The sequence below is a fragment of the Panthera pardus genome, unplaced genomic scaffold, assembly GCF_024362965.1.
Source record: "Panthera pardus isolate Hobbes unplaced genomic scaffold, ASM2436296v1 HiC_scaffold_15, whole genome shotgun sequence".
Lineage (NCBI taxonomy): Eukaryota > Metazoa > Chordata > Mammalia > Carnivora > Felidae > Panthera > Panthera pardus.
This window is the reverse complement of record NW_026526710.1, coordinates 47,818,979-47,846,475: the sequence shown is the minus strand read 5'-3', so window position 1 is coordinate 47,846,475 and position 27,497 is coordinate 47,818,979. Positions and strand designations below refer to the sequence as shown.

Below are 27,497 nucleotides of genomic sequence, written 5' to 3'. Positions count from 1 at the left end.
TTGGATTAGTCTGAGTGAGTTGGGGGTGTGAGTGCTCTCTGATTACATCTTTTAGTCAGCTGACTTGGGGTGTAGTTGGTCAGAACCGGATTAGAGGACTTGAGCCACTGCAGGTCTGTCCTCGTACAGCTGTGCTACTCTGAAAATCAGTAAAGCACTTAAAGGGAATGCACAGAATAAAGAAGTGGGTCCTCAGAGCTTATCTTTTGCTATTCACTGAAGGTTAGAGGAAACTCAAGCTTTCTCATTTTCAGAATGTGTTTTTTTTGATGTTTACTTATTTTTGAGAGAGAGAGGGAGAGAGAGAGATAGAGAGAGAGAGAAAGAGAGACTGTGAGCAAGGGAGGGGCAGAGAGAGAAGGAGACACAGAATCTGGAGCAGGCTCCAGGCTCCGAGCTGTCAGCACAGAGCCCAGTGTGGGGCTGGAACTCGCAAACTGTGAGATCATGACCTGAGCCAAAGTTGGATGCTTAACCAACTGAGCCACCCAGGAGACCCTAGAATGTGTGTGTGTGTGCGTGCGTGTGTGTGTGTGTGTGTGTGTGTGTGTGTGTGTGTTTGAGAGAAAGAGAGAGAGAGAGGGAGGGAGAGAGAGAGAACATGTGAGCTGGGGAGGGGCAGAAGGAGAGGGAGAAAGAGAGAATCTTAAGCAGACTCCACACTCAGCACAGAGCCCATTGTGGGGCTCCATCCCACGACCCTGGGATCATGACCTGAGTTGAAATCAAGGGTCAGATGCCTAACTGACTGAGCCACCCAGGTACTCCATCAGGATGTACGCTTTTAGTGGCCTCCGACCATGCGGCATATGTGCTTAGCTTGAAAGACATTAGGAATTGGGATTTCTCCCAGAATTCAGCCAGAGACTTTTTTGAGTTCTTTTGCTTCTCTCTAAAGTTTGAAATTTTGTTTTTGTTGAGAGGACAAGGGAATAAAACAGTGAGTCCAAATGAAACAGGAAGTGCTTTAATAGGAATGTTTTATTGTCTCTGCCCAAGTTTCTACCATAGCGTATAAAGTGAAAACACTGCATTAATAAAAATGGAACACTATCGGTTACACAAAATCCTTCAAACCCACCCAAGGGGAGTCCCTCATTCTTTGGGTCTGCTGACGAGGGCCGTGGTGGAGTAGGAGTAGGGGCTGAGCAGGGCAGCGATGGTGTAGTGACGGCTGCCAGAGTTGTTCGCTGTGAACACCACCTAAGAGAGAGCAAAGACAGCGTCCATTTCTCACAGAGCCTAAAATGCGAGTCACGGGGAGAGAGGTCACTGGAAGTCCAGTGCCAATTTAACCCATTTTATTTTATTACTTCTTTTTCTGAAACACCTTGAGCAAAAGGCAAAAGTCCAAATAGGCTGGTGAGACTCCATGGGGGCCTGGCGCAGCCCTCGGAACGAGATTTCTTTAACTACTGCCTGTAGAATCAGGTCTCTCCTTTTTGTTTAATGTCGTTTTTACAAATTCACACTAAAAATCAGGGTGGCTGTAGCCTGACTGAGAGAAATCACAGAGAGCCTGGATCCTCTTGTCCATTTTCTTGGTTTTAGGGGAAAAAAAAGGAGAAAAGGCAGTAACGGGCATTCAGTGATGTGAAGACTGAAGAATGGTGACTGCCATTCCTGCGGAGATACCCGGAGACCTAGAATTTTAGAGCTGCCGGAGAATGCTCTTTCTACTTGATAGATAAGTAAACTAGACCTCTGAGTTAGTGTTTGGCCCACGTTTATACAGGACAGAACCAGGCTAGGAGTTAAGTCTCCAATCTATAAACCCAGAAATTTCTCTCTCTCTCTCTTCCTTTGCATTTTTTAACAAGTATATTTTTATGTGGATAACAAGCAATGAATTTGAAGTAAAAGCATCCTAGGGTTCTATTTACAATAACAGAGTGTGGAGGATCATGTGGGAATTTTGAAATAGACACACATAGGTTGGAGCTCATTTGAGCTTTCTACATGGGCAAATTGTTAACAAAAGTGTTGTTCTATTTAGCCATGTACTTGAGGCAAGTTTAGTAGAGCTTCTGAGACTCAGGCACTGGAATAGTCTAGGAGGGATGGATTTGGCTCAGGAGAGTGATGAGGGGCAGTGAGGAGGTCTTTGATTTTACTCATTGTGTACACAGGCCTTGGAATGGACTTGGGACACATCCTGGATAAATATGTTTTGTTCCTAATATGCAAAAAGAAGGCTTGATTATTTGGGGACAGGAGAGGAAAGATCTGATTAAACTATACTGAAAATAAAAATAGCATGAGGGCAAGAGGAGGTAAGAATCACCGAGAATCTCTGAAGGAGAAAAAAAACATTCCTTAAAGGCCAAGTGTCTAAAAGAACTAGGGAAAGCTTGTTCTCTCTTATAGTGACATTGGCCTCCAGCCCCACTTGATTCTTCCTGAAAACTGTAGATGGCATAATCTGTGCTCAAAATCCCATGAAATGAAGAGGCCTGATAGTTCCACAGGACATCTCCCAACTTTCTCAGTAGGTATAACATGGCCACCTGCGTCATTGGCTAGCGAGAAGGTGACTAATGTTGAGGAATAGCAGCTGTCTGGGGAGGTCTTGATCAGAAGAAGCTGGCAGGGAAGGAACTCCTGGCTGGACCCGCAATCACCAGTTACTGAGCTGAGGCGTCGGGCCTCACTCTTGCCTAACTGCTCTCTCTCACTCTCCATATCCATGCGAGCTCCAGGTTGAGCTGAATGTCTGACCTAATATGTCTTACCTCAGTCCCTTTCCTTCCACACCAAGGGCAGGAATGTGTTTTCACTTCTGAATTTCTAGCACTCAGCAGCGTGTTTGACACATCAAAGGCTTTTATTTTCAAAATGTTAGTTGAATGAATACTAAGAGGGTAAATGATAGACAAGGAAGCTAACATCTAGTGACTAGGGACAACATATCATGGGCAGTATGGCAGCGAATGTTCTCACATGGTCTCTTTAGGCTGAGACCAGAGCAGACACGGGTTCCAAGGAGGCTGATCTAGGGCAAAGGCTGAGACTCTAGGGACACCTCTAAGCCCTGTACTGTCTAAACTAGGCTCTTTGTCTTGCCGCCCCACTGAGAAGGAACAGCCAAAGGCAAGCTTCTTGGTGGATGGGGCTCCCTCGATGCTTTGTGAGTCAAACAGCCCCCTGCCCCAGTTTTTCTGGCAACACTGTCTACTAAAAGAACCCTTTCTGTCGATTGAAAGTCTCATCCATGACTAAGCCAGAGAGAATTGTTCCCTTTCGTGCTGAGCTATTTTTGATGCAATTATTTGATCTTTGACTCTGACCAACATGTCTGGATTGTATTTCCATGACAGCCATCTGTTTTAAATGATTTAAGGAATTACATACAAGGAGGAGGCAGCAAGAGTGGGCCCATATATAACTCTGAGGTTCCTACTACCTCATAAGCAAAAAACAGAGTATGAACCAAGGGTTGCAAATGTGGCCTTATTATTTTTTTTTTTAGCCTGACTTCTTACTGGAAGAAAGCTGAGGCACACCTGAGGCTAAACCCTGGGACCTGTCGGTAATGATTTCTGCCCCTCCCTTTACTAGCCTGTGACTTTTGGCAACTTGTTGAACTGCCCTCTGCCTCATTTTCTTTCTCTGTAAAATGAGGATAATAATAGGACCAACCCCAGTGGGCTGTTCATGAGGACTGAATAGGTTAAATATAGAAAACACAATAGCCTGGCAGGGGTACATGCTTGATAGTGGTATGTATTGTGTTGCCCTTATTATTTTGAATTTACTGTCTCTATATGCATTACCCCAAGTCACTTACCCAAATCTCTGGGAGCCAAGCGTGTTTTGGAATAAAGCGTGTTTTCAGATTTCAGGAAGTAAAATGATGTGTCGATGATTTGTTTCCCTAGGTAGGGTCTGGAGAGCTGCCTAGTAATCCAACATGCTAACAGTTCTTCAGCTAGCAAATATTCAAATATTCCCATTCGGTGGAATGAAAGAAGACGGTAAGGAGCATCATGTAAATTCAGGTCATGTTACTCAATGAGTTTCCACCAAACTTAAAAATAAAACTTTGCTCTTCAGAGTTTTCTAGATTTCTGACTGTAGAAACAGGAAAGGGAATCTGTGCTAGTTCAGTTTCCCGGTGACATTTCCATGGTATGTGGCGTGCAAACTGGGCATTGCCTGGGATGAAAAACAAAAAATAAAAATAAAAGACACTCATGTGTCTCTATACTCTCACCTCTGCATATTCATGGAACGGGGAAATGCCAAGTGACTTCCAGTAGGACTTGGTGTCTATTTCCACTTTGTATACCCCTTCTACAAAATTCTCAGCAGTTGTGAGCCCATGGAGCTCTCCAAATTCACTGGTTTTCCTAGAAGGTACAAAATTACAGGTTAAGTTAGGCATTAGGGGAATAAATGCCATGGCAAGCATGGCAAGGTGACATCACGCACATACGCGTGCACACACACACACACACACACACACTACACTACACATATGTGCAGTGTGTATAAGTGAGGGGAAATATATATATATATTTATATGTATTTTTATTTACAGCAAAACCTTGGATTGTGAGTAACTTGTTCTGCGAGTGTTCCGCAAGATGAGCAAACATTTCTAATAAATTTTAACTTGACAGATAGGCAATGTCTTGTGATACAAGTCGTACGTGGTGCTGAATGTCACATGATTACAACTGAGCCAATGGTTCCTGAAATTTGCTTTGATATACAAGTACTTTGGATTACAAGCATGTTTCTGAAATGAATTATGCTCACAAACTAAGGTTTTACTGTGTGTGCACGCACACACACACACACACACACATATTCAGGAAAAGGAGACGAGAAGGAAAGGTGAAATTCTGGTAACTGTCTGAAATTAACTGACAAGAAATTTGTCAGAAATGTTTCAAAAAGCTTATTGCAGATTTTTCTTAGGAGAACAGAAGATATAGGTGTAATGTTTCACTTCAAAAATAGTCATTATCGGGTGCCTGGGTGGCTCAGTCGGTCAAGACTTCGGCTCAGGTCATGATCTCATGGTTCGTGGGTTCAAGCCCCATGTAGGACTCTGTGCTGACAGGTTGGAGCCTGAAGTCTGCTTCAGATTCTGTGTCTCTCTCTCTCTGCCCCTCTGCTGCTCATGCTCTGTCTGTCTGTCTCTCTCTCTCAAAAATAAATAAACATTAAAGAAAATTAAAAAAAAAAGAGTTGTTGCGATTCACGGTTGGTGTTTGGGTGAAGGTTTGTAACTACCCCTTGGAAGTGTCCATAAGCTGCTTTGACTCTGCAGTTCCCCATGACATCAGGATCTCACTGCTTCCCTCCCTGGTGTCAGGGTGTTTTTCAGAGGCAGTGTCATTGGAACACACTGGGGAAACCCCAAAGTATAATGCATCTGAATTATTTATTTATTTATTTAATCTCTTTGGTAACACTTTTCCAACAATCAATACTAGGCAGTTCCTTTTAAACAAATGACTAGGGGACTTCTATTTCCCTTTATGTACCAGCTAAGTTGCTGATGTTAGAAATTGCTCTCCATTAGACCTCAAAACTGACAGATAAAAATGGAAATTGTCTTCACTAACTTTCATCACTGCCTTTCCACCTTTCTTCTTTTCTAGGAAGAGAATATTTAATTTCTTTTTTTTTTTTGTCTTGTCATAAAAAGTTTCACACGAACATCTGAATATTTTATGTGTTCATTCTATCTCTTGCTTAGAATATTCCCTTAAGTACTTTCCACATAGTGCTTGGCATTTTAGATAAACATAAATGGAGTCACAAATAAAAACTCAATTGAAACTACACCAATGAAAATGGTCTTCCCAGTGATGGGCGAAGAATCATAATGTGGTTCTTGAGATTCAGTGAAAACCCACAGAAATTTACCATCCTGGAGATATAAACGCTGAGCAGTATTGTTTGGTGCTGAGGGTTTCTTGGTTGCCCTTTCTTTCAGTTAGTTGGTTTAGGTTTGCTAATGTGCATTTTCTTTGCAATTCTTGTTAATGGAGGTGGAAAAACTCTATGAAAATTGTAAAGTGGCCAACGAAGGGGAGAAGTCATTGTTGTACCCTGTGTTGGGCGATGGCTCTGCTTTGCATATGTGTCTTTCTTTTCTGTGTCTTTTTGTCACTGAGTGTGACAGTCCCAGCTTTTCACAGAGTAGGTGCTCCACAGTGCTTGTTAGACATAAGTGCTGGATTCTGGATGATCCAGGAAAAATGCAGACAGCTGCCTCATCAGTGCTGTCCCTCGATTCCTTTCCTTTCCTTTCCTTAATAAAGTAACACAAATTGTACATCTTGCCTAAAATTCCAAGACACGGGAGCCTGGCTGGCTTAGTCAATGGAGCGTGTGACTCTTGATCTCAGGGTCGTGGGTTCAAGCTCCATGTTGGGGATAGAGATTACTTAAATAAATAAATATTAAAAAAAACAAAATTCCAAGACAAGGACCCCAGCTTGAATGTTATGCAAGGGCACCAGGGAATCTGTGACACTCCTGAAATTCTATATATGGTGTGTGCGTGTGTGCATGTGTGTCTGTGTGTGCATGTGCGTGTGATTTTACTGGGCGCAAAGGACCATAGTTTTCATTACCTTCTTAAAGTGGCCTGTGACCTAAGAAGGCAGTGAACCACTACTGGAGTAGACGAGGTGCTGACTCCTTTTCCCTGCTACTTGCCCTGAATGCTGCTCCCCCTCTTGGACACTTCCAAGCTAACTAAGCAAAGCGAGAGGAGGGCATCCTCCCCAGGGCCTACTTGACCTCTGCCTGTGTTTTCAATCTACCTGAAGATTCTTCAACGAATGATGTGAGCTGCTCTCTCTAACAAGTGGCAGAAGAATGAGGAGCTAGAATGAGGTCCCATGTCTGGGTTTCTTGGGCGGCTTACCCTGAGGCGAAGGGCTCCCAGCTCTCATCAGCAGCCTTTTTGAACACTTTCACGGCCACGTTGACAGCAGGACTTCCTTGGACAGCGTCTAGGACTTTGACCATCAGGGGACACTTGGATTCACCAGTGCCCTGGGCATAGAGAAGACCAGTAAGAGGTCAACAAAACTGGTTAAGAGTGAAAGGAGCTGTTCTTTATGGTGTTAGAAATCTGGAACAAGGCAAGAAGTCCATGCCAAGTCCATTTCCAGCATTGTAAGTGTTGACAGTTAATGAGCTCCCCTTCTCAGTATATAACACAGATATGATTGTTCCCAAAGAAAGACTGGTTTCTGCCTCCGGACATGCTGCCATCGACCTGGAACATGTATAATGAATTTTAAAGGAGAAAATAGGCCCTCTGAGAACTGTTGCTTTGTTAAGCCTTGCCATTTGAGTGGAGTTACTAAAAAGATGCAATGTGCCACAGGACCAAATAGCTTGTTTTTCCTGAGAATGTTTTAGTCAGCTGCTGTTGTAGTAATTCCCTCTTACTGGTTGTAAAATAATGTCGACTACTTAAGGATGCATTTTATAGTATTAGTTAATTCTTCTAGAGGACTTAAGCATTCAGTATTCGACTAGAATGTTGTCCACCCAGCCCTTCAGAGATTAATCCATAGATACATTTTGATGAGCTGAAGGGAAATAAACTTTATAAAAGGATGCACATCTGACAACGCAATATTGGTAGCTTCATGAATATCATATTTTTATTCCTACCATATATTCGAGGAAATTGAGGCAAGGAGCCAGGCACTGTAAACCCAGTGCACCAAAGCTATAGTGGGGAGCACCCAGGGTCCAAGCTCCAGGTCAGTGAGCTCTGCAGAACTTCATTCATTTTGCAGTTTGAATCGATGATATTTAAAAGTCGATGCTGGGTACCCTTGTCCTAGTAACACAAGCTGACTGGCAGAGCTGGGAGAGGGCCCTTCTACTTCATCAGGTGTACACAAGAATCATCTAAAAGGACTTCACAGAATCAAACACTCACCGCAGGGCCAGCCTCAGACACAAGTACCAGTCCAGCAAGGCAAAGGAGGAGCAGATGAGAAGCCATCCTGCCAAGAACGAGAGAGCCTCTGTCTGTGCTGGCTGCCCACAGCTTGGGACTTTTATACTCACTTCTCCCAAGCCATGATGCTGATCCCTGCCAACATGACTCCAAACCTGCTGATTCTGATTATTGACTTAGTCAACAAAGAGAGAATAAGTAACTCATACAAATATGAACCTTGCCTAGAGAGATTAGAGCGTAGGAACATTAGCTCTATGAAATATTCTTATTCTTAACAGGTCATTTGACCAGCTTGGTCACCAAAACAAAAATAAGAAAAATCAAACAAAAATATTCTTCCTCCTTGGCAGGATGCAGCAACATTCTTGAGATATTTTTTTCCTCCCTGACCGATTTCTCTGCATGCTTTTTCATTTTCTATACATTTTGTCTTTTGTTTTATATGCTGGATGCAAGTTGTAATGATTTATTTCACTTAGAATGACATTTGGCCACACAGGGTTAAGTACAGTGCATTCGAAAACATCATTGCACTGGATATACGTCCATGGGTCAATAGGAGAAACCCTTGACGGTGTTTATATTTTAAAAAGCCTATGTTTTAGCCAAACTAAGTCATCTGGAACCTTTGCTTACTCAGCAGTTTCTCCACCAATTTTGTGTTCTTCCCAGACAAGGTTCATCTCAACTCAAGAAATAATGATATATTTCTAACTGGCATCAAAGATCCTGAAATACAGAGAACCAGATATACTTTACTCCTTCTCCTGCACTAATGTGCAGGAACCAAGCTGCCCAGCTGGTTATGAAATCTCAAGAGTCAAAATCCAGGAGCACCTGGCTGACTCAGCTGGTGAAGTGTGCAATTCTTGATCTTGGGGTTATGAGTTGGAGCCCCATGTTGGGTGCAGAGATTACTTAAAAAACAGAGTCACAATCCAAATTTCTGGACGGAAGTAACGATGACTGTGAGTAATAGAAGTTAGGGCTGACAGCAGATTCTCTTCCTTCTCGTGAGTTACACATCTAGAAATTATTAGTATTTGATGATTCATTGATTAAGAGCTAACTCAGGTGTATGTGTGCACACATAATATGTATGTGGCTTTATTCATAGATTCATGAAGACAAGGTTGTCCTTACAGACACATGCAGATGATAAGACAAAAATTCTAGACAAATACACATCAAGGATAAGTCTAGTTTGGAGGAGCGAGGGCAGGGAAAGAATTCCCACAGCTGACAGAGTCAGGCTAAAAGAAAGTCAACAAGCAATCATGAAGGATAAAGGGCTTTCAGGGAGTAGTGGAAGGGCAGGGAGGCATTTCAGGAATATGGAAATGTGCAGAATACTCGGGGAGAGTGGACTGACCACATGAAAGCAACAATGAGCAAATCCAGTTCTGAGTATAGCTGGGAATGAAATCCTATAGCCTTGGAGTCTGACTCTGACGTGGTGCTGGAAAGAGTTTTGAGTCTGGAGATAGATAAACTGAGTCATCCAATTCCTAATTCTGCCGTCTTGTTTCCGGGATGACCTTCTCTATGTTATTTAATACCTCAGACACACAGCTCATGACTTTGTTAAGTAGAAATACCTAATATTTTACCTCAAAGGACCTTTCTAATAACTTTTAATATGAGATAATATAAAAGCTCTTTGTAACCTTAAACCACTGTCCTGGTGTCAAGAATAGTTATAAGAATTCAGTTTAATATCTCTGCTAAGGAGAAAACCCTTTCTCTAACATTTCACATATATTGTCATCTGATTTTTCTCTTGACTTGTTTCCGTTGCTCAGAACTTGAATGGAGAGCCTGTTTTCTGACTATGAACTTTAAATATTTGAAAATTCTCTCATATCCCAAGTCAACCTTCTATCTTAGCACTACGCTCTGTTGGAACCTGGAAATGTCCCCCCCAGACATTGTGAACTGGCAATCCCAGGCTGCCACCAGCCCATAGACATGGTATGTATGACTGTGGAATGTTTCTTTAAATATTCTGAAATAGTTCTAAAATTAAAAGTTGAGACAGTGCTGTGGCGCCGGGGTGGCTCAGTCAGTTAAGTGACAGACTCTTAATTTTGGCTCAGGTAGTGATCTCACAGTTGATGAGATGGAGCCCTGCATCCGGCTCTGTGCTGACAGTGTGGAGCCTGCTTTGGATTCTCTCTCCCTCTCTCTCTGCTCCTTCCCCACTCATTCTCTCTCTCTCTCTCTCTCTCACACAATAAATAAACTTAAAAAAAAATAAAAGTTGAGACATTGTGTAAAAATTTGGATTCCTGGGGGCGCCTGGGTGGCTTGGTCGGTTAAGTGTCCGACTTCGGCTCAGGTCATGATCTCACGATCCGTGAGTTCGAGCCCCGCGTCGGGCTCTGTGCTGACAGCTCAGAGCCTGGAGCCTGCTTCCGATTCTGTGTCTCCCTCTCTCTCTGACCCTCCCCCATTCATGCTCTGTCTCTGTCTGTCTCAAAAATAAATAAACGTTAAAAAAAAAAAATTAAAAAAAAAATTTGGATTCCTGGATTTTCTTGAAAAATCAGAAAAGATGGCAGCACTAGGCCCTTATTGATGCATGGCAGTAAGCTCTCACTCTCAGACATCACAGCTCACGAGGCCTTCCTCCAGCTCTGAAGCTAAGCAACACTTCCAGTGGCACTATTAGGCTCGAGCTTTTTTCTTTCCGTATCCATGTCCTGTTTGACTCATCTTCCTGGAAACTGGGTCAGCAATCGCTGGTCTTCTAACAGCCATTTAGATAGTGAATGACAGCTTGGTTTTTAGTTTTTGTGTTTGTCTTTTGTTTTGTGTTGCCAAACAGATATTCCCACTTCTTTGGGATTCCTCTTCAGACACAATTCCTGAAACCCTCATCACCCAGAACTTCCCTCTCTGACATACTCTCTTTGGCCAGTGTTTCTCTTCAAAGGGAGCATCCCGGAGAAGCAGCTTATGGTGCCTTTTAGGTGAGAGAAGAGCAAGTAGGAAGGAAAAAGAGAAAAGGAGTGGAAATGCGTTCTTGGTCAAAGGAACCCTTGTATGGAACCAGTGGCAATGAAAAATACAAGAAAAGTCCAGTGTTTCCTGCCTGAGTAGCAATCTATGATGACTGAGGGTCACATGGATAAACGCAGGCTCACTCAGATAAGAGGGCCTGCCTTCCCCATGATTATTTGAGTTTGTGAAAGCTCTTTTAGAAAGATGGTTACATGGGATCCACCAAGAGAGGTGAATTAGGGTCAAAGGTCACCACATTCCTGGAGTCCTAAGTGGTTGCTGTAGAAACTGTGCCCCAGGGCAAATATAAGCAGCAACAAGGATCCAGAAAACAAAAAGGTGCCAGAAAACAAAAGGTGTGTTATTGAAACATTTATGCCATAAATTTGTCTTTTCTTAGTCATGTACGTTTTTCCTCACATCCTGACCATGGGACTATAGTGTAGATGTTTAATTGAGGTAAAAAAAGACTATTTGATGACAACATTCCTCCTCCTACCAGAGAATATGAGGTGGTTAATGGACAATTCAGGCCTGCTCTTAATTTAAGTTTCTTCTGCTCTCTCCCTTATAATAAGCAGACTTATTTATTAATGATTTAAAAGTTACAATAGATTAACTCCTTTTTCTTCATTTAGTTTCTGAGGGTGCATGCCAACTACTAGCCAGTGATCTGTTGACCCTGAAATGCCTATTAATATTATTGCAAGTAAGCTGATTAGCCAGAGTGGACAGTTGGCTGGCCAAGTACTTGGACTGGGTCTCACGGGATGGACTGGGAGTGGTGTGGGGCCCTGGATCTTTGCAGGGTAAAGAATTCAATTTTGCTAGCTCCTCTGGAGGTGAATAAGCCCTGTGGGTTTGATTAATGGTAAGCAAATCATAAAAGACTCGTTTTAAAACCATAATACCAATTTAATTAATAGTCAGATGGTTGCTGAGTAAGCAAGGAACTGCAGCAAAGGAACATGACTAATTTTTTGAAAACATTTTATCCAGACTGCTGAAGAGCCTAGGAAATTTCCTTACTTCATCCTAGAGTATGCTTTCCTTGTGCTCAGAATGCTCGTGTTCACCTTATCTGGCCTACCTTTCCTCAGGGATTGCTGAATAAACACTGAAAAAGCTTTTTCCTTTGTCTCCCCTTCTTTCATTGTCCATGTGGACAATCGTGCAGGGAGAGGCAAATGTTAGCTAGGATATGTTAATTAGATCACATTTCATTTTTCTATCAAGTGTGATTTTAGTTTCATGGTTGAATTTTAGTGCCCAACCTAGTTGGGAAAGACAATCGGGAACTCCCCAGCATAAGAATCTTCCACAGTTCTTACCCTGCAGGCTGCCATATTTGGGGACTACATAACTTCAAAAGCGGCAACCTCAGCCCCACATCAAGCTTGAGAAGTGACCCTGTCTCTATCTGGGGGACTTTAATTTACCTTATGTTAGTAGCTCAGATGAGTCAAAGTCGAAACACCCATGCCTGGGTCCAAGTTTATATGTGTCACAACAACCATACATTTGCTAGGAATTTTATCCATTAGGGGTTATTAGATGAAGTTAGAGTTTTGGCTTCTAGAGCCACTCAAAGTTCACCCACCCCCACCTATGATGGATGGGAGAGGAGATTCGAGGTTCTTTTATCTAGCTGGCAGGCTTTCTTTGTGTTTCTGTTTTCCTCTGCAGCTCTCATGCAGCTGGTGTGGCAAACCAGGCCTGACTTGCATGCCACTTGGATGGGCCTATGTGGCCATATCCTGTGACAGGTAAGCAAGAACCAGGCTATGGCCTGATGGAAGGGCAGTATGGAGCAGACTAGTATCCTCTCCAAACATGTCTTTGTGATTGCCTGATAGCTTAGCTCAGTTCACCAGGAGACTGCCTGGGGTTTGGGTCATGGTACCAGCTAGAATTAAAAAAGATTTATTCAATTGATTTCATCTCTCTACCCATATCTCCTTTAGAATCAGTTTAGGACCATCATCTACGATCCATGTCTTGTTCTTTTTTTTTTCTTTTTTTTAAGTTTGTTTGTTTGTTTATTTATTTATTTATTGAGAGAGAGAGAGAGAGAGAGAGAGAGAGAGAGAGAGAATCCCAAGCAGGCTCTGCACTGTCAGCACAGTGGCTCTCAAGAACCGTGAGATCATGACCTGAGCTGAAATCAAGAGCTACATGCTTAACTGACTGAGTCACCCAGGCGCCCCAGGATCCATATTTTGGTCACTTCTATATATCTTTCAAGTTTGGAAATATGACTAATATAGAGATATTTTAGGTTCATCAACTGAATAAAAACAAGCAGCTCTTGGGAATCTTCTGAATGTGTGCCATATGCTAGCTAGAGATATCGAGAAGCATATGTCTCAAAGTTGCTTGTAATTTCATTATTAAGAAAATATATTTGTCATTCAATGGGAAACAGTTGATGAAGTAGGTAATTATTCAGAGAAGGAGGAAGTCACTTTTGGGCTCATGGAAAGCTAGTGTAAGAAGTGAGATTCAAAGATAAATATAATCTAGATCAGAGAAAAGGAGCAGTGTATATGATTTCTGTCCCATACAAGTAAGGAAGCATTGGACACCTCAGCTGGACTGAGTGGAATGAGAAGTTAGTGTCATGCACACTGTGTCACATGGAATAGAGGAAAATCTGAAAACAAGGATTAGGAACCAAGCATAGAATTTGATGGAAGCATCAGTTTTAAAGGGCTAGAGAGAGAGGTTAAGACCAGGAATGAGGCAATGGGCTAGTAATGGAGACAACAGAGCAAGCAGGTGAGGAGGGGTAAGAGCAATTCCAGAGCCTGAAGTTTGATGGAGTGTGAACTGAAGAGGGTTCCGGATGCTGTGCTTTCCCAAAGTTTCTGCTCCTGTAAGAATGATAAGATCTGTAGCAGCAGCACTTGGGGTAAATGGAAGGGTCTCCTCCATTTGGAGGTGATGAGCCTAGTGAACCCAGTTCCCCAAACCCTACCTGGCTACTCCAAGGGCAGAGGGGACCATCCCAATATATCTTATATATTCCATTTGCTACACATGGATTGGGAATTTCAACCATGACATGTTGAGACCTAGTTATAAGTGTTTGGTTATATTTGTTGTTGCTATTGCTGATTTTATTGGGCCCTTGGAGGTGAATTTGTGAAGGATAAGGGAGCTGGTCTCAGCACTGAGCTGTTAGGACAGAGGAAGTGGAAACCAGAGGGAGCAAAAGTGCAGAAGTGGAAGAGTATCAGGTCTGGCCTGAGAACAAAGAGTAGAGATGTGTCTACTGTATGAATCGTGGATTATATGACCCTAAAGAGATGAGTCAGGAACATAGTTCTGAGTTAGATTGTGCAAGCTCTTCAGTGCTTTCCTGGGAAGTTTGAGTTTTACTTATAAGCAAGAACATAAACCTTCTTGATAATTTTTGAAAATCTTTATAATGATGCTATTTCCATTAAATGGGCAAATATATTTTCTTAATAATTAAATTATACACAACATTAAGGTATATGATTTTGGTATCTCCCACTGTGGTGGGACACATGGCTTCACCTTCAGAAGATGTTCAATTACAGTAGCCTGTAGCACTCTGCCTCATGAAGTCAGTGAGCCCATTGTCACTAGGATATCCGTGTGAAAGCTCCCTGGCCATTGGTCAGGACTATCGTTCAATGTCATTGACTTCCTTTGTAATCCTCTATGTTGAATTTTATGCATGATGAGGTTAAGAACCCAGGCAAAGAGACAGAATGAGCCCTAGTCCAACATAGCTTGGCTGTAATCTAATGGAGTGTGCTAGCATACCTAGAGAAAGAAAATGGCAATCATCCCTGGGGCTGGTCAATAGGGGAAGGAAATAAAAAGGAAATTGTAATGTTGGTGGCTTAGATTAGAGATTTGTAGTTTTATGGACAGGACTTTCCCTGGGGTAAAAAATAGTGCTGCAGAGATTGCCCATGGAGATAGAGGATGTGTTGGTCCTCCTGATCTGTGTGATCATTGAGTTTGTTATGGAATAGCACTACATTGAAATGTTTATTTACACTTCAGCATTATGAGCTTGGCCACCGAGAGTCCATCTCTGAGATTTTAGATGAAACAGTGGTTCGGAGCTTCCACAGTTGACTTTGGACATTGGTTGGCTCATGTGAATTGGCAAATTCACCTAATACCCCTGAGGGCAAGGGCCAGCTGGGCTTCACGTGGAGAACTGACCTCCTACAATGTTACAATAGTTATTAGACTGGTGTGGTGTCATTGGCTTAGAAGGAAGGGAATTTCTTCAACACGTAATGTTAAGCAGAAGGATGCCAGAGGGACAAGGTGTTGAGGAAGATGGAGGGGAAAAAAATGACTTTTCATTTTAGAACTTAAGAAGATTAGAACGTGTCTCTCTGATAGAGAGACATAAGGCAGTGAATAAAACTAACAACATAGTAAACTGAAGGTCTCATTTATGGGATGAGAGTATTTGCATATCTAAAGACAGAGGGCAAAAGGACAGTTCAAGGTTAACCCTACTCAGATGCCTCTGTAGCAACATTACTGCTCATCTATTTTCCATATAATCTTTTCTATAAGCTCCTGCCAAACTAATCTTCTTAATGCATACCTCTGATTACATCACATCTCTCTTCAAAAGCTTTTTCTCACTTCCCATGGCCAGCCAAGTAAAGTTGAATGTCCTTTGTTGGCATTCACAGATGGCCAAGACTTAGCTCTTCTCAATCTTCATTTATTGCTGTTGTCCTTCAGACACCAGCTGAACGCTGGACAGTTCCTGTGACTTGCCAGCCATGGCCCTTATAACCTTTCCTTGTCCATTCTCCTTCAGGCTGTGAATTGCCTGAAACAAAGGGGCAAACAAAGCTCCCAGAAGCTTTTTGGTGTGTGAAAGACAACCCTGAATGGAGGGTGAGGCTTGAGGCAGAGGTTTTCAGAGAAGAGAGAGCTTTGGGAGCCTAGCAAGGTGCTGATGAAGGCCATAGTCACAGAGAGAAAAAACCAGATGAATGACAGTTATGAAGGTAGAACTAAGAGATTCTGGTTCCATCAGGAATGGAAAGTGAGTGAGAAGGAAGAGCCAACCAGGAGGCTTGGGAGGCTATTCAGATGATCAAATTAGTCACTGTAACAGTTAGAATTATGAAAGAAAATGAATCTAGTTTGGGCCATGTTGAGTTGAGGGGATTGAGAGCCAGGCATTCATGTCCAGATGGTGGTTGGAAATAGCCTGGGATGGAACTTGAGGGGAATCATGCTGGGGAAGGGAGTTTCAGAGTCATGAGCATGTGGGTTGGATTCCAGCGTGGGTTGGATTTCTAGGTCACCAATAGCCATTAACAATAAAAAGTTTGAGGATGGAACTCTGGAGTCAGCCAACACTCATTTGCTGACAAAAGCAAGAGAAGCCTGAAACAGAGGTTTTTCCCAGGTGGAAGTTACTTCTCTTCTGTGAAGTGCTTTACACCTCTCTTAAACATTTATGACATTCAACAGACTTGTTTATACTCAGTTTCTCTTTCCCAAAACAATAGCACCTGGGGAACAGAGGCAATACCTTCTCAGTCCCTGGCACAGGACCTGGCACCCAGGATATGCTCAAGTATTGCTCATTGAATGATTCCATCAAGGGGTGAAGTCACTTCCAGTTGCAGCTAAGTTTTGTTTTCTCTCTTAGTGAATCAACACTTGCATTGTCTTCTATAAGTGACTTTTAGTGTTTTTGCTCTTGGCTGAACAACTTAACTGGCATTCACCTATGTTCTTGGTTGCATGTGCCAGACCGGGCCAGGCTGAGTCTGAGCTCTGACTCCTGCTGCATCCCCCAACCGATACCTTTGTTTCCTGCCTGCTTGCCTGGGCCCATCTTCATCTTTGCCCAGGTTACTTTCCATGGACCTCTATCTGGCTTCTGTATTGGCTTGAGGACTCACTTCCTCATCTTTGATGATGGACTCAAATCCAGTCCATTACTATGGTTCAGCAGGATGGATGGAAGCCTTTCCCTTGACATTGGGATTTCTTCTAGAACTTGCACTCTCCAAGACAATTTCACCTCACTTACTTAGCTCAGAACAGATTTGGAAACTGGAATAAATGGCTTTAATCTGTGTTGCTAGATAAATCTTTTGTGTCTTTGAGGTCAGAGGAGCAACTTCTTCCTTACCACACATCCTAGATCAGTGTTTCGTAAAGTGTTTGGTCTCAGACCAAGAGTGTGAGCATTCCCTGGAAACTTATTAAAAAATGTTGTCTAAAGAGTCACCCCAAACATACTGTAATCTGAAACTCTGGAGGTAGAACCCAACCATCTGTGTTTTAACAAGATCTCCAGATGATTCTGATATGGTCTTAAGTTTGAAGACCGCTGTCTTAGATACAATTCATGCTCAGGAGGGAGATTGGGCCTTGGAGCCCAGACTCTGGACTCTGTTTCTTTCATAGCTCTGCCACCTTCTAGTGGGGTAACCTTGGCCACATTACTTAACCTGTCTGGACTTCAGGGTTTTTTTTTCCTTTATGAGATAAAATTTTTGAGTCATGTGATCACAAATTGGAGTCACAGTACTCTATGGCTCTTGAACACTCCCAAAGACAACAACACAAAGTTCTCATAGTGTCAGTTAACAGGGCAGAGCTTCAGGGATGGCTAGTACACTAAAAGGGCGAGGCTGGCTGGTGACCAAGTGCATGCTCCCTTTAGTGACCTCCAACCTTGTTCAGAAACAAATCCATTTGGTCAGGTGTCCATGCAGTAAATAAGAACCTCTTTGCCAAAGTTCTGTGTTGAGAGAGGTTAAGCAAATAATCTATGACATATGGGTTCTATTGAATGAGGGTCTGTTACTTTTTTTTTCTTAATGTTTACTTTTGAGAGAGAGAGAGAGAGAGAGAGAGAGAGAGAGCAATCTGGGGAGTGGCAGAGAGAGACAGAGACAAAAAATCTGAAGCAGTCTCCAGGCTCTGAGCTGTCAGCACAGAGCTGGATGTGGGGCTCGAACCCACAAGCCGTGAGATCATGACGTGAGCCAAAGTTGGATGCTCAACCAACTGAGCCACACAGGCACCCCAAGTCCAGATCTCTTAAGCTGGTATAGAAAGAACTATTTGCAGATATTAGTAGCTCAGGGAGACTGATGCACAAACAATGGTCAGCCCAGATTTCAAAAGGCAAAAGGATTACCCAGATAGTGGCTCAGCGCTGCTGTGTTTTAGTTACTTATGAATTCAGCGGAGGAGCTTGTTCATTGTGTTCTCAATTTAAAGAGTTGAAACTACAAGGTCACTCTGAAAATGAGTGCTGATTCTTCTGGAAAAGTAAACCATGTCATTAGCTGCCTGTATAGTCAATACAATTCCCTTGGAACACAACTCAGTTGCTAGTCTTTTAATGCATATTCATGCCAACACTATAATTCTTCAGTTGGGACAAATGTGTGTGTAAAAAAACCAAAATAAATATATCCATAACTTTATTTGAGTCATGTATAGCCCCAGTTGGCCTTCTTCCCACTGTTTAGTTCTGAGATTTGCTCCAAAGTCCTGATGAAGATAAGCGCTGTGGCCTGTGAGTTTGGATCAGCGGTTTTCCCAAGAGCACCATTGTGTCTGGCCCCCAGCATTTGCAATCTCTTATCCCCATTCCTGTGGGGGCTGTGGGGCTGAAGCCAGCTCCTGACCTAGGTAAGCTGCCCCTTCTAGCATCACGCACATCCCCTGGAACCCTTCACACACCTAGCTTCCACCGGGAGACCTCAAGGGCTATCCACATGGCGTCTGTTCTTGGAGTTCCATATTGATGACTCACTGCCCATTCTTAAATACGGTTACAAATACGAGTAAGTGGGACATTCTTGCTCATATTTGCTTTTTGAAATCTCTTTGTTAGCAATGCCAGCTGAGGGCATATTAATTAGAAAACTCAGAAGGGGCTCTTGTGTGAAGGGGGAACTTTGAATATTTGAAGGATGAACCATTTTTTTAAGCCTTCCAGGTATCTCTCTGCTTTCTTAGACAATGGCCATACTCAAATCTGTCCACATCCGCCTGGCTGTGAGGACTGCCATGCTTATAAATAAGTTTTTCTCTTGAGAGGTTAGTGTAGCATAGTGGAAAATGCATGGTCTTTGGAGTCAGGGACTCTCAGTTTGAATCGGCCTTGCTTCACACTAGCTGTTTTACCTGGGTTTTCTTACACAGCTCCTGAGGATTAATGCCCTTACCTGCTAAAGAGCAATGTAAATAGTACCTGCCTTGTAGGAAGGATTGAATGCAATAATGGATGAGAAGCACAGCACAGTTATCGACACACAGTAATTCATGATGTTGGTCTAGTTAGGAGAGGTGGGCTGGGGAGACTGGCAGGCTTGCCTTATCTTTTGTTTAAGCAATTTAATCTTTGGCTCTGTTTGTTGTGGATACTGTACAGAGGAAGTTGCAAGCCCAAGGCTGTCTGTTTCCAGGTCCCAGCTTTTTGGATGGGCATCACTATTTTACAACTCAGTTTAAGACTCATTCCATTTTTTGCCCTAAATGTAATCACTGTCATCATACAATATGGAAGTACTGTCAGAATTGGAATATTTGTTAACTTGGCAGTTGCCTCTTGGAAAATGAAACATGTGGAAATGTAAGTAATTATTAGGGCATTCAAGTGATGCCCATTTATTTCATTGGGGCTCACTATGCTGAATGGCTATCACTCCAGATGGCTTGGGGAAATAAAGGTAGTGAATCAAGGAAGGAGAGAGGTCCTACTGTTTTTGTTAATGCTGGGAAATATGACAAAGCGTGATGGTCTCCTCTTCCATGCCATGCAAAGATGGGACTCTGAATAACCATCATTGTGGAGGGACAGCCATTGGAACTGGGCCTTGTTGTTTATTGTAAGTTAAAATAGAACTGTTAAATCATATTGCTTAAGATTGCTGCTCCCAGCAAATAGGTCAAGGGTGACATTTGCATCAGTGGCATTTAAACTTTGTCCTAGGCTTTGAGGTTCTGTGATTTCAGAAGCTTATATTTGGCAGGCTCAGAAAGTATCCATTCGAAGAAACTGACTCTGCAGCAGGTTGAGTTTATAAGTGGGGAATTTGGAGCCTGGGCTCCATTTAGCAGAATGTCACCTGCCTGACTGAATGGGGAGAGATTTCAGTATTTGGCATGTGGCATGTTCAGTGATTATCATCTTTTCTAATATGACATAGAAATTCTTTTTTTTAATGTAAAAAATTTCCTGGACCTGAACTTTTATTTAGAAAAAAAAGTCTATGAGAAAAAGTTAATAAAAAGGCAGCATTGCCTTGAAATGACTTTGTATTCTATAAATCAAAATGTGCATGTGTCTGTTTGAAAAATGGTAACCAATTTCTGGATGAAATAGCAACTTCGGTCACCTTCAGTAGTTTGTGACAAAGATCGGCAGGTCCTTTGCCTCATCTATGAGGCCCACAGAGGATGGTTCTGAATGGAGAGCTCTTGTGGTTTCTTCTGCTAATGCCTCGTCTATGACAGCATTTGGGTGGAGGGATTTCAGTGAGCAATGGAGATCTTGTGGCAAAGGAGGTTTCAAGCATAACCTTGCCCTCAAGCAACAAATACCTCTTGCTGGAAGAATGTGTTAGGAACCGAGTTTATATGCTTGAACCCAGAAGCAGGTATAAATAAAGAGCTTGACTGGTAGTTCAGACTAAAATTGCCCAACATGCTTGGGAAAAGGAGAGGTGCCAATGTTGGGTTGTGGCATTGAAGAAGACTTTGTGGAGGAAAGACTTTTGATGGGGGCTGGAGTAAAATAAAAGACCCAAAGATCCAGAAAAGAAAGAGCATAGAGAGGGGAATTTCCATGAATCTTTGCCTCTCTAGCCCACATCTTCACCTTCTCAATGTTCCCTCCTACTTCTTCCCTCTTATGCCCCCATTTTGTGCATCCTGCTAGCTTGCTGTCTCTGTTTTATGGCTTGTGTTGTGTCTCTGGCAGAGAATGAGGAGGGTCACTCTCCCACGAAAGCGTATATTGGTTCACGTGCAATATACTCCAGGCTTAGCTGGGAGGCCGATTAAGGTGGGATCCTGGGAAGAGGGGGCTCTCTGGACCATCCAGGGTCTAAAGCCCCTAGATTCACTGCTAGGACCTCAGGCACAGTTGTTCTGAAACCCACTCTGGCTTTCTCTTGCTGCTTCCTTCCTGGTTTTGCCCCGCAGTTGTGCTGGGTACTCTCCCCTGTGCAGCTTTTAGAGCCGAATCACAGATTAAGATCCAAACCTCTGAGGCAGCCCCTCTGCTCTAAGCTGAGCTCATGGGAGGGCGCTGCACTGTGCCTTCAGGTCTTGCCCAAAAGTGGCCTCCTTATTCTTGGGGATGTTCGCACAGGCCCATGACTTTCTGGAGAGGAATGGCCTTGGTAGTTGAGAGCTGTTGGGGAACAGGGGACGTCTTTGGAGCCCTGGTACCATGTTTGGTTGGGTTCTTGGCTGAGATTTGATATTCAAAACCATCAACTTTATTTTGCTTGTTCTTTCAATTTAGAGTTTGAACATTCTGGGAAAGCAGTATAAAAAAAATGATTTATCAGGGGATTTTGACAATGGTTGATTTCCTTTGAGAAGGATAATCTGGACTTGAATGTATAAGAGTTGCAATTTCAAGTCTGTACGGGACCAAGCTGGGTGAGTGAAAGCTGGTGGCTACAAGGGAAATGATGTATACATGAAAGGAGGCCTGTCTCACCATTAGATTTTAGGAAAATTGGTCTTCTCTTCCAGGCTTTCTCCCAGCTCCAGGGCCAGAGCTGCTGGATCAGCAGGGAATGGGAGGGTAAGAGGTGTTCAGAAAACACTCCTCAAAAAGATAGAGTAGACATTTATTCGGTGCTGTCTGGCTGGAGCATCATTGTGGCTGTGAACTTTTTTGGATATTCGCATCTGTTTACCTTTGGCATTTCTCTTCTTCATTAGCAGGATTCATCATGCTCTGTTCTTGCAGAGAAAATCTTGGTAAGCAGTCACATCTTATTGTGAAGTTGTTCCCAGTATTTCTATGCCTCTTCCTGCCAAGTGGAAGACAAGCTGGGGTCCCCCAGAAGTAGAAAATGGTAGCACGGAGTGGAGGAAAGAACATGAGCTTCGGGTCAGACAGCCCCGTGTTCAAACCCTGCCTTGACTACCTGCTGGGTGAGTGGAGAAGTTTCCAGTTCCTCTTCAGTAGAAGAGTGATAATAGTGCCTATATCGAGGGGATTGGTAAGGATTGGAGGAAACAAGATGTGGAAAGCACTGGTTTAACAAAGAACCAGCTCTCAGTAAATGTCTATCCCTTCCTTTTTTTTTTTTTTTTTTTCTTTCACTTGAAAGAATGGTTGCTCATAATACTTAGTTTCAGTGTGTTGCCTTCATTCAGCCAGGCCTTGTTCTTTAGCTGCCCAATTATAGAAACCTAGAACAGCTGTCCTGGAAGGCACCTCAGTATTCCCCAATACCATCTCCTACTTTACAAATTAGAACACTGAGGTCCAGAGAGGTACCGCAGCTTGCATAGAATAGCACCCAGTAGGCATCAGTGAGGGATTGCTCTGTGCTAGGCATTGCACATTTAATTCTTAACAATAGTTTTGTGAGATACTCGAGCACGGAGCCTGATGTAGGGCTTGAACTCAAGACGCTGAGATCAAGACCTGAGCTGAGATCAAGAGTCATACACTTAACTGACTGGGCCGCTCTTTTTATCTACATTTTATAGATGACAAATGGAGAAAGATTTGGGCAATTAACCTACACTCTACCAGGCAAGGCCACACAAACCTTCAGCGAGGAAACCAGAGCTGGGACTGAAATAGATTCTCTAGGCTCCACCTTCTTCTACCCAAGGATGGTTTTCCAACACCTGAATGGGACAGTCTACCTGAAGGTCTTTATGTGTTCTTTGAGATCAAGAAAGGCCCTTAATTAAATCTACAAGAGGATCATCCACAGACAAACATCTAATAAAATTTTTAATGTTTGTTTTTAAATGAATAAACTTTATTTTTTAGAGCAGTTTCAGGTTTATAGAAAAATGAATGGAAAGTAGAGAGAATTTCCATATACCCTTTCAAATGCCCCACCATACAATTCATGAGTGGGTACGTTCCTTACAATTGATGAGCCCAAACTGATACATTATCATTAACTAAAGCCCATAGTTTACATTAGGGTTCATTCTTTGAGATGTACATTTTGACAAATGTATATTGACATGTATCCACCATCATAGTGTCACACAGAATGGATTTACTGCCCTAAAAATCCTCTGTGCTCCTCCTATTCATCCCTCTCTCCCCCAACCTTTATCTTTTTACTGTCTCTATAATTTTGCCTTTTCTAGAATGTAATGTAGTCAGAATGACACAGTATGTAGGCTTTTCTGATTGTCTTCTTTCACACAGCAGTAGGCATTTAAAGTTCCTCCATGTAGGTTTGTGACTTGATAGCTCATTTCCCTTTATGGCTAAATGGTATTCCATTGTCTGGATGTATTACAGTTTGTTTATCCCTTCCCCTACGGAAAGACATCTTGGACCTTAGTTGCTTCCGAATTTTTGTTGCAGACTTTTGTATGGTAGAAATCATTTTTGGTTGGCAGCTAGAATGACTGGCCCGGCTTTAAGAATAATCTCAGCTTCTCCACTTCCATTTGTTTATTTCAATCTGGTTTGCTTCTGGGAAGAGCTGTCCTGGACAGCCAGGCTGGCGATGGCAACGTGTTGTGTTTCAGACATTTGTTTCATTAGGCTTCCCATTTTATTTTTGTTTTACAATCTGTTCAATAATCTTAGTCAACTTTAAATGAAACTAAAAATGTATTCCTGTGGTCTTTGGGGAATGATTTTCTTGGGCGATCAAATCAAAACACCCCTTTCTTTAGTTGCTAATATAGTAAACGAAGGAAGGAATTGAGAGAAGGCAGAAATAAAATGAGGCAGACATTTTTTTCTAGTGTCATCGATGAAACAGCCTTGGGGACCCACGTATTCTAGTAAGCCATGTATAAAAATGCACTCATGTGTGTGTCTACAATCATAGGCTAGGGTGGGTTACAATACTTGGAAATGACCACATGAAGGGCCCCAATCAGAGATAGGGTGGTGGGTGGGTCTGAGGGTTCTGGAAGATGGGGAGGGTCCCAGGTGAAGGAGCAACACTCACAGCAGCTGGCTGTTAGTCCCTGGGGCAGATAGGTGGAGCATACACCTTGGCACACCTACCTGTGGAGGCTGCCGCTGTGCATCAGGGCCAAGTTCAGGAGCCTAGGTGAGGCCGTCAGGATAATTTGTGTGCAAGTATATTTTATGCCAGGCTGAAGGCAAGACTGAGGTCCCCAAACAAGAAGGATGATTAACCAAATTCATGCACCAAGGTCCTGCTTACTTTTTATGCTGAAGTATACTTATGCATTACTCAAGGCCAACTGGATGCTTAATTATAACTCATAAATATTATTTTTTAATTTTTTAATGTTTATTTATTGTGAGAGAGAGAGACAGAGCATGAGCAGGGAAGGGGCAGAGAGAGAGGGAGACGCAGAATCCGAAGCAGGCTCGAGGCTCAGAGCTCTCAGCGCAGAACTCTATGCAGGGCTCAAACTCACGGACCACGAGATCGTGACCTGAGCCGAAGTCAGATGCTTAACCGACTGAGCCACCCAGGCACCTCTAACTCATAAATATTATTTAAAATAATGACGGAATTAGTGTTTACTTCTGGAAAAGATGGCAGTGAAATTCCCACCTGTGCCCTCAGTGGAAATTCAAATATATTCTCCATATTGATAAAGACAGCCTCAAGCATGTTGTAGGATAAGAATTATTTGTTGGATGCATTATCCACTGACAGGTATAAATATTGCTGTAATAATTACTGCCGAAGACCTCCATGCAAACAAATACATAACTAGAATTGATACTGAAGAATGTCCAGGACTTAAAAGAGTTTGATATTATTCCTTCTCTGGGCATTGATTTCTTCTTGGTAATGAATCTGATTTTCAAATTTCCCCCTTTTATGGTGTATATATGTTCAACTCTAAAGAACCACATGGTGAGAGTATATTATAAATCAAGAAAAATCCCCATGAAGCTTTACTACATGCAGTAGTATGGACGAAACCCTGTATGTCTCCATTTTATCCTTTCTTCTGCCCATAGGAGGAGGGAGTGGGGCAGGTTTGGAGAGCATGGGGGTCAGGCCTGGGGCATGAGGTTATCTGGGGTGCAGGCTGACCTGAGTGGGACATGGAAGTCATATTGTAAAGGAGAACCAGGGTCAAAGTTGTGTTAATATATCCAAAGGCTGATGGTTGATGTAAAAGACTAGGTGGCTAGCACACCCCAAATCTTCGGCAAAGGCTAGCAGCCAACTGGTAGTGGGCAGACTCTGATGGGGAAATTGAGAGGTGGCCTAAGGAAGTCATGGAGGTCCAGTGCAGGTCACCCAGGTTTTTGTGTATGGCTGCTGGGTTGGCCTGCTCAGATAAGGGGCTGTGAAGGAATAGTGAATTCCTTGCAAAATTGGGAATGTTAAAATTGTACGAAGATTAAGTGTGAGTCTACATGTAACAGATCACCTAGGCAAGAGTGGCTTCAACAACAGGTTCATAGCTCCGGGGCCAGCTTCTGGGTGATTCTCTTGGCTTTCCCCATTGACTCTCAAGGTCGCCACCACAGCTGTCCCCGTTGTGTCTTTCTACAGCAGCAGCCTGAGGCCGAAGGGCATTTCTGCTTATCAGGGAGAAAAGTCTTTCCTCAACTTTTCCCTCTGAGCCTGTGAGCCAGGATGGGGTCACAAACCCAGGTCCTGACTACAAGGGAGGGGATTAAAGCCAGTGTCTGGCATTTTGGACATTTTAATGCCCTGGGGTCTTTAAGGTTTTGTTCAGGTAATAACAAACTTCCACCTCCTTGCTATTTCATATCTCAGCTTACCTTTTGAATTGTTCTTCATCCTGGTTGAAAGAACAATTGTGGACGCACCAGAACTATCCTTGAAAACCCTAAATATGGGATGAACAAGAAGCTGGTATTTCCTATCCTGCTGTTGCCCATATCTTGTTGCTAATTGTGACAGAACTGTAGATGGCAGGTCATGATCGAGGACTCTGTGCTAAGGAAGAAGGAAGGTTTGGGGGGAAATGTTGGTATCAGTAATGGAATGTGTCAGTTATAAATTATATTGCTCATCAAAGAATCTGTCACATGCCAGGGGCGCCTGGGTGGCTCAGTCGGTTGAGCGTCCAACTTCGGCTCAGGTCATGATCTCCCCGGCTTGTGAGTTTGAGCCCCGCGTCGGGCTCTGTGCTGACAGCTCAGAGCCTGGAGCCTCTTCAGATTCTGTGCCTTTCTCGCTCTCTGCCCCCCCCCCCCCCCCACACACACACACACACTCTGTCTCTCTCTGTCTCTCAAAAATAAACATTAAAAAAAAAAATCTGTCACATGCCAGCTACCATATGACAAATCTACAGGCTATGAAATGAGTTTTAGTATCAGGTCCAGTGTCAACTTTTCCCATGGCTTTCTGTGAATTCAGCTGACTTTACTTGGCATTGCTATGCGTGCATGTGTCTGATGATAATCCTGTAGCAGCATCAACATTTACATACAATGTGCTGGATTTTTTTTTTTTTAATGTTTATTTTTGAGCTGGAGACAGAGCATGGGTGGGGGAAGGGCAGAGAGGGAGGCACAGAATCCAAAGCAGGCTCCAGGCTCCCTGCTGTCAGCACAGAATCTGACGCAGGGCTCGAACTTGGGAATAGGGGGATCATGACCTGAGCCCAAGTTGGACGCTTAATTGACTGAGCCACCCAGGTGCCCCTGTGCTGGATTGTTCTATATCCAGCTTTGTTACTTGAAGAACTATGTGTTCCAGGATCCCCTGATCCCTGTATCATTCAGATTTAGAGGTGGCCAAAAAAGAGACGCTGGCATGGGATTTGACAGGCAGAGGGGAGTCGTGGCCGTTTTTCTCTGAGGCTCTTCGCAGGCTGATAGAGTGGTAGCAGGATGGGCGGTGCCCAGGGGATTCTGTCCTGTTCTTGCTGCACTCCTCCACTGCCCAGCTCTTCCTCTGGTTGTCGGCCCAGCTGACTGACAGTCCACCACCAGCCACATGGCTGTGGATCCCCAGTGGCCAACACCCCCCGCCCACCTCCCTTTCCCCACCTTCCTGTCATCTGCCTTAGTGACTAAACAGCATCCGGCTTTCCTGTTTCCCAGCCACTTCTGACCAGTCCAGGCAGCTAGTGCTTCAGGAGGCCTGGGCAGTGAGTTTTCTCTTATTCTCTCACTTGCCTTCCAGATTTTTCTTTCCAAGTCCCCCCACCATTATGTCTGTTCTAACGCTACGCTAAATCTTATCCTACAGCACTCACGGCTGCTCTCTTCTCCCGAACACAACCTGACTGAGATGTGCCGCTACCTGAATGAACGTAAAGTGAGTCTTCAGTTATGTTCTCTAAGCCAAGTTTAAAAGCCCTGTTTCTACCAATGATAAGAGGGGGTGGGATACTATTTAAAGTC

The 27,497-nt window shown here is 43.2% G+C and overlaps 1 protein-coding gene across 1 annotated transcript; it reads right to left on the bottom strand.

The window, feature by feature from the left end:
• Positions 1 to 963: 963 nt before the first annotated feature.
• On the bottom strand, positions 964 to 8,057 carry TTR (transthyretin). Its single transcript, XM_019465470.2, has 4 exons — positions 7,925 to 8,057; positions 6,890 to 7,020; positions 4,214 to 4,349; positions 964 to 1,203 (listed from the first exon to the last, which is right to left on the bottom strand). Exons 1-4 carry the CDS (start codon positions 7,988 to 7,990, stop codon positions 1,096 to 1,098), a joined length of 441 nt encoding a protein of 146 aa, XP_019321015.1. The 5' UTR covers positions 7,991 to 8,057; the 3' UTR covers positions 964 to 1,095.
• Positions 8,058 to 27,497: the final 19,440 nt, after the last annotated feature.

Excerpts from the sequence above, each read along its gene's own strand:
- TTR (XM_019465470.2), bottom strand. The coding sequence starts at position 7,990 with ATGGCTTCTCATCTGCTCCTCCTTTGCCTTGCTGGACTGGTACTTGTG. Across the intron at positions 4,350-6,889 it reads TGGGAGCCCTTCGCCTCAGG|GAAAACCAGTGAATTTGGAG; the intron begins GTAAGCCGCCCA and ends TGTACCTTCTAG. Across the intron at positions 1,204-4,213 it reads CGTTCCATGAATATGCAGAG|GTGGTGTTCACAGCGAACAA; the intron begins GTGAGAGTATAG and ends GCTCTCTCTTAG.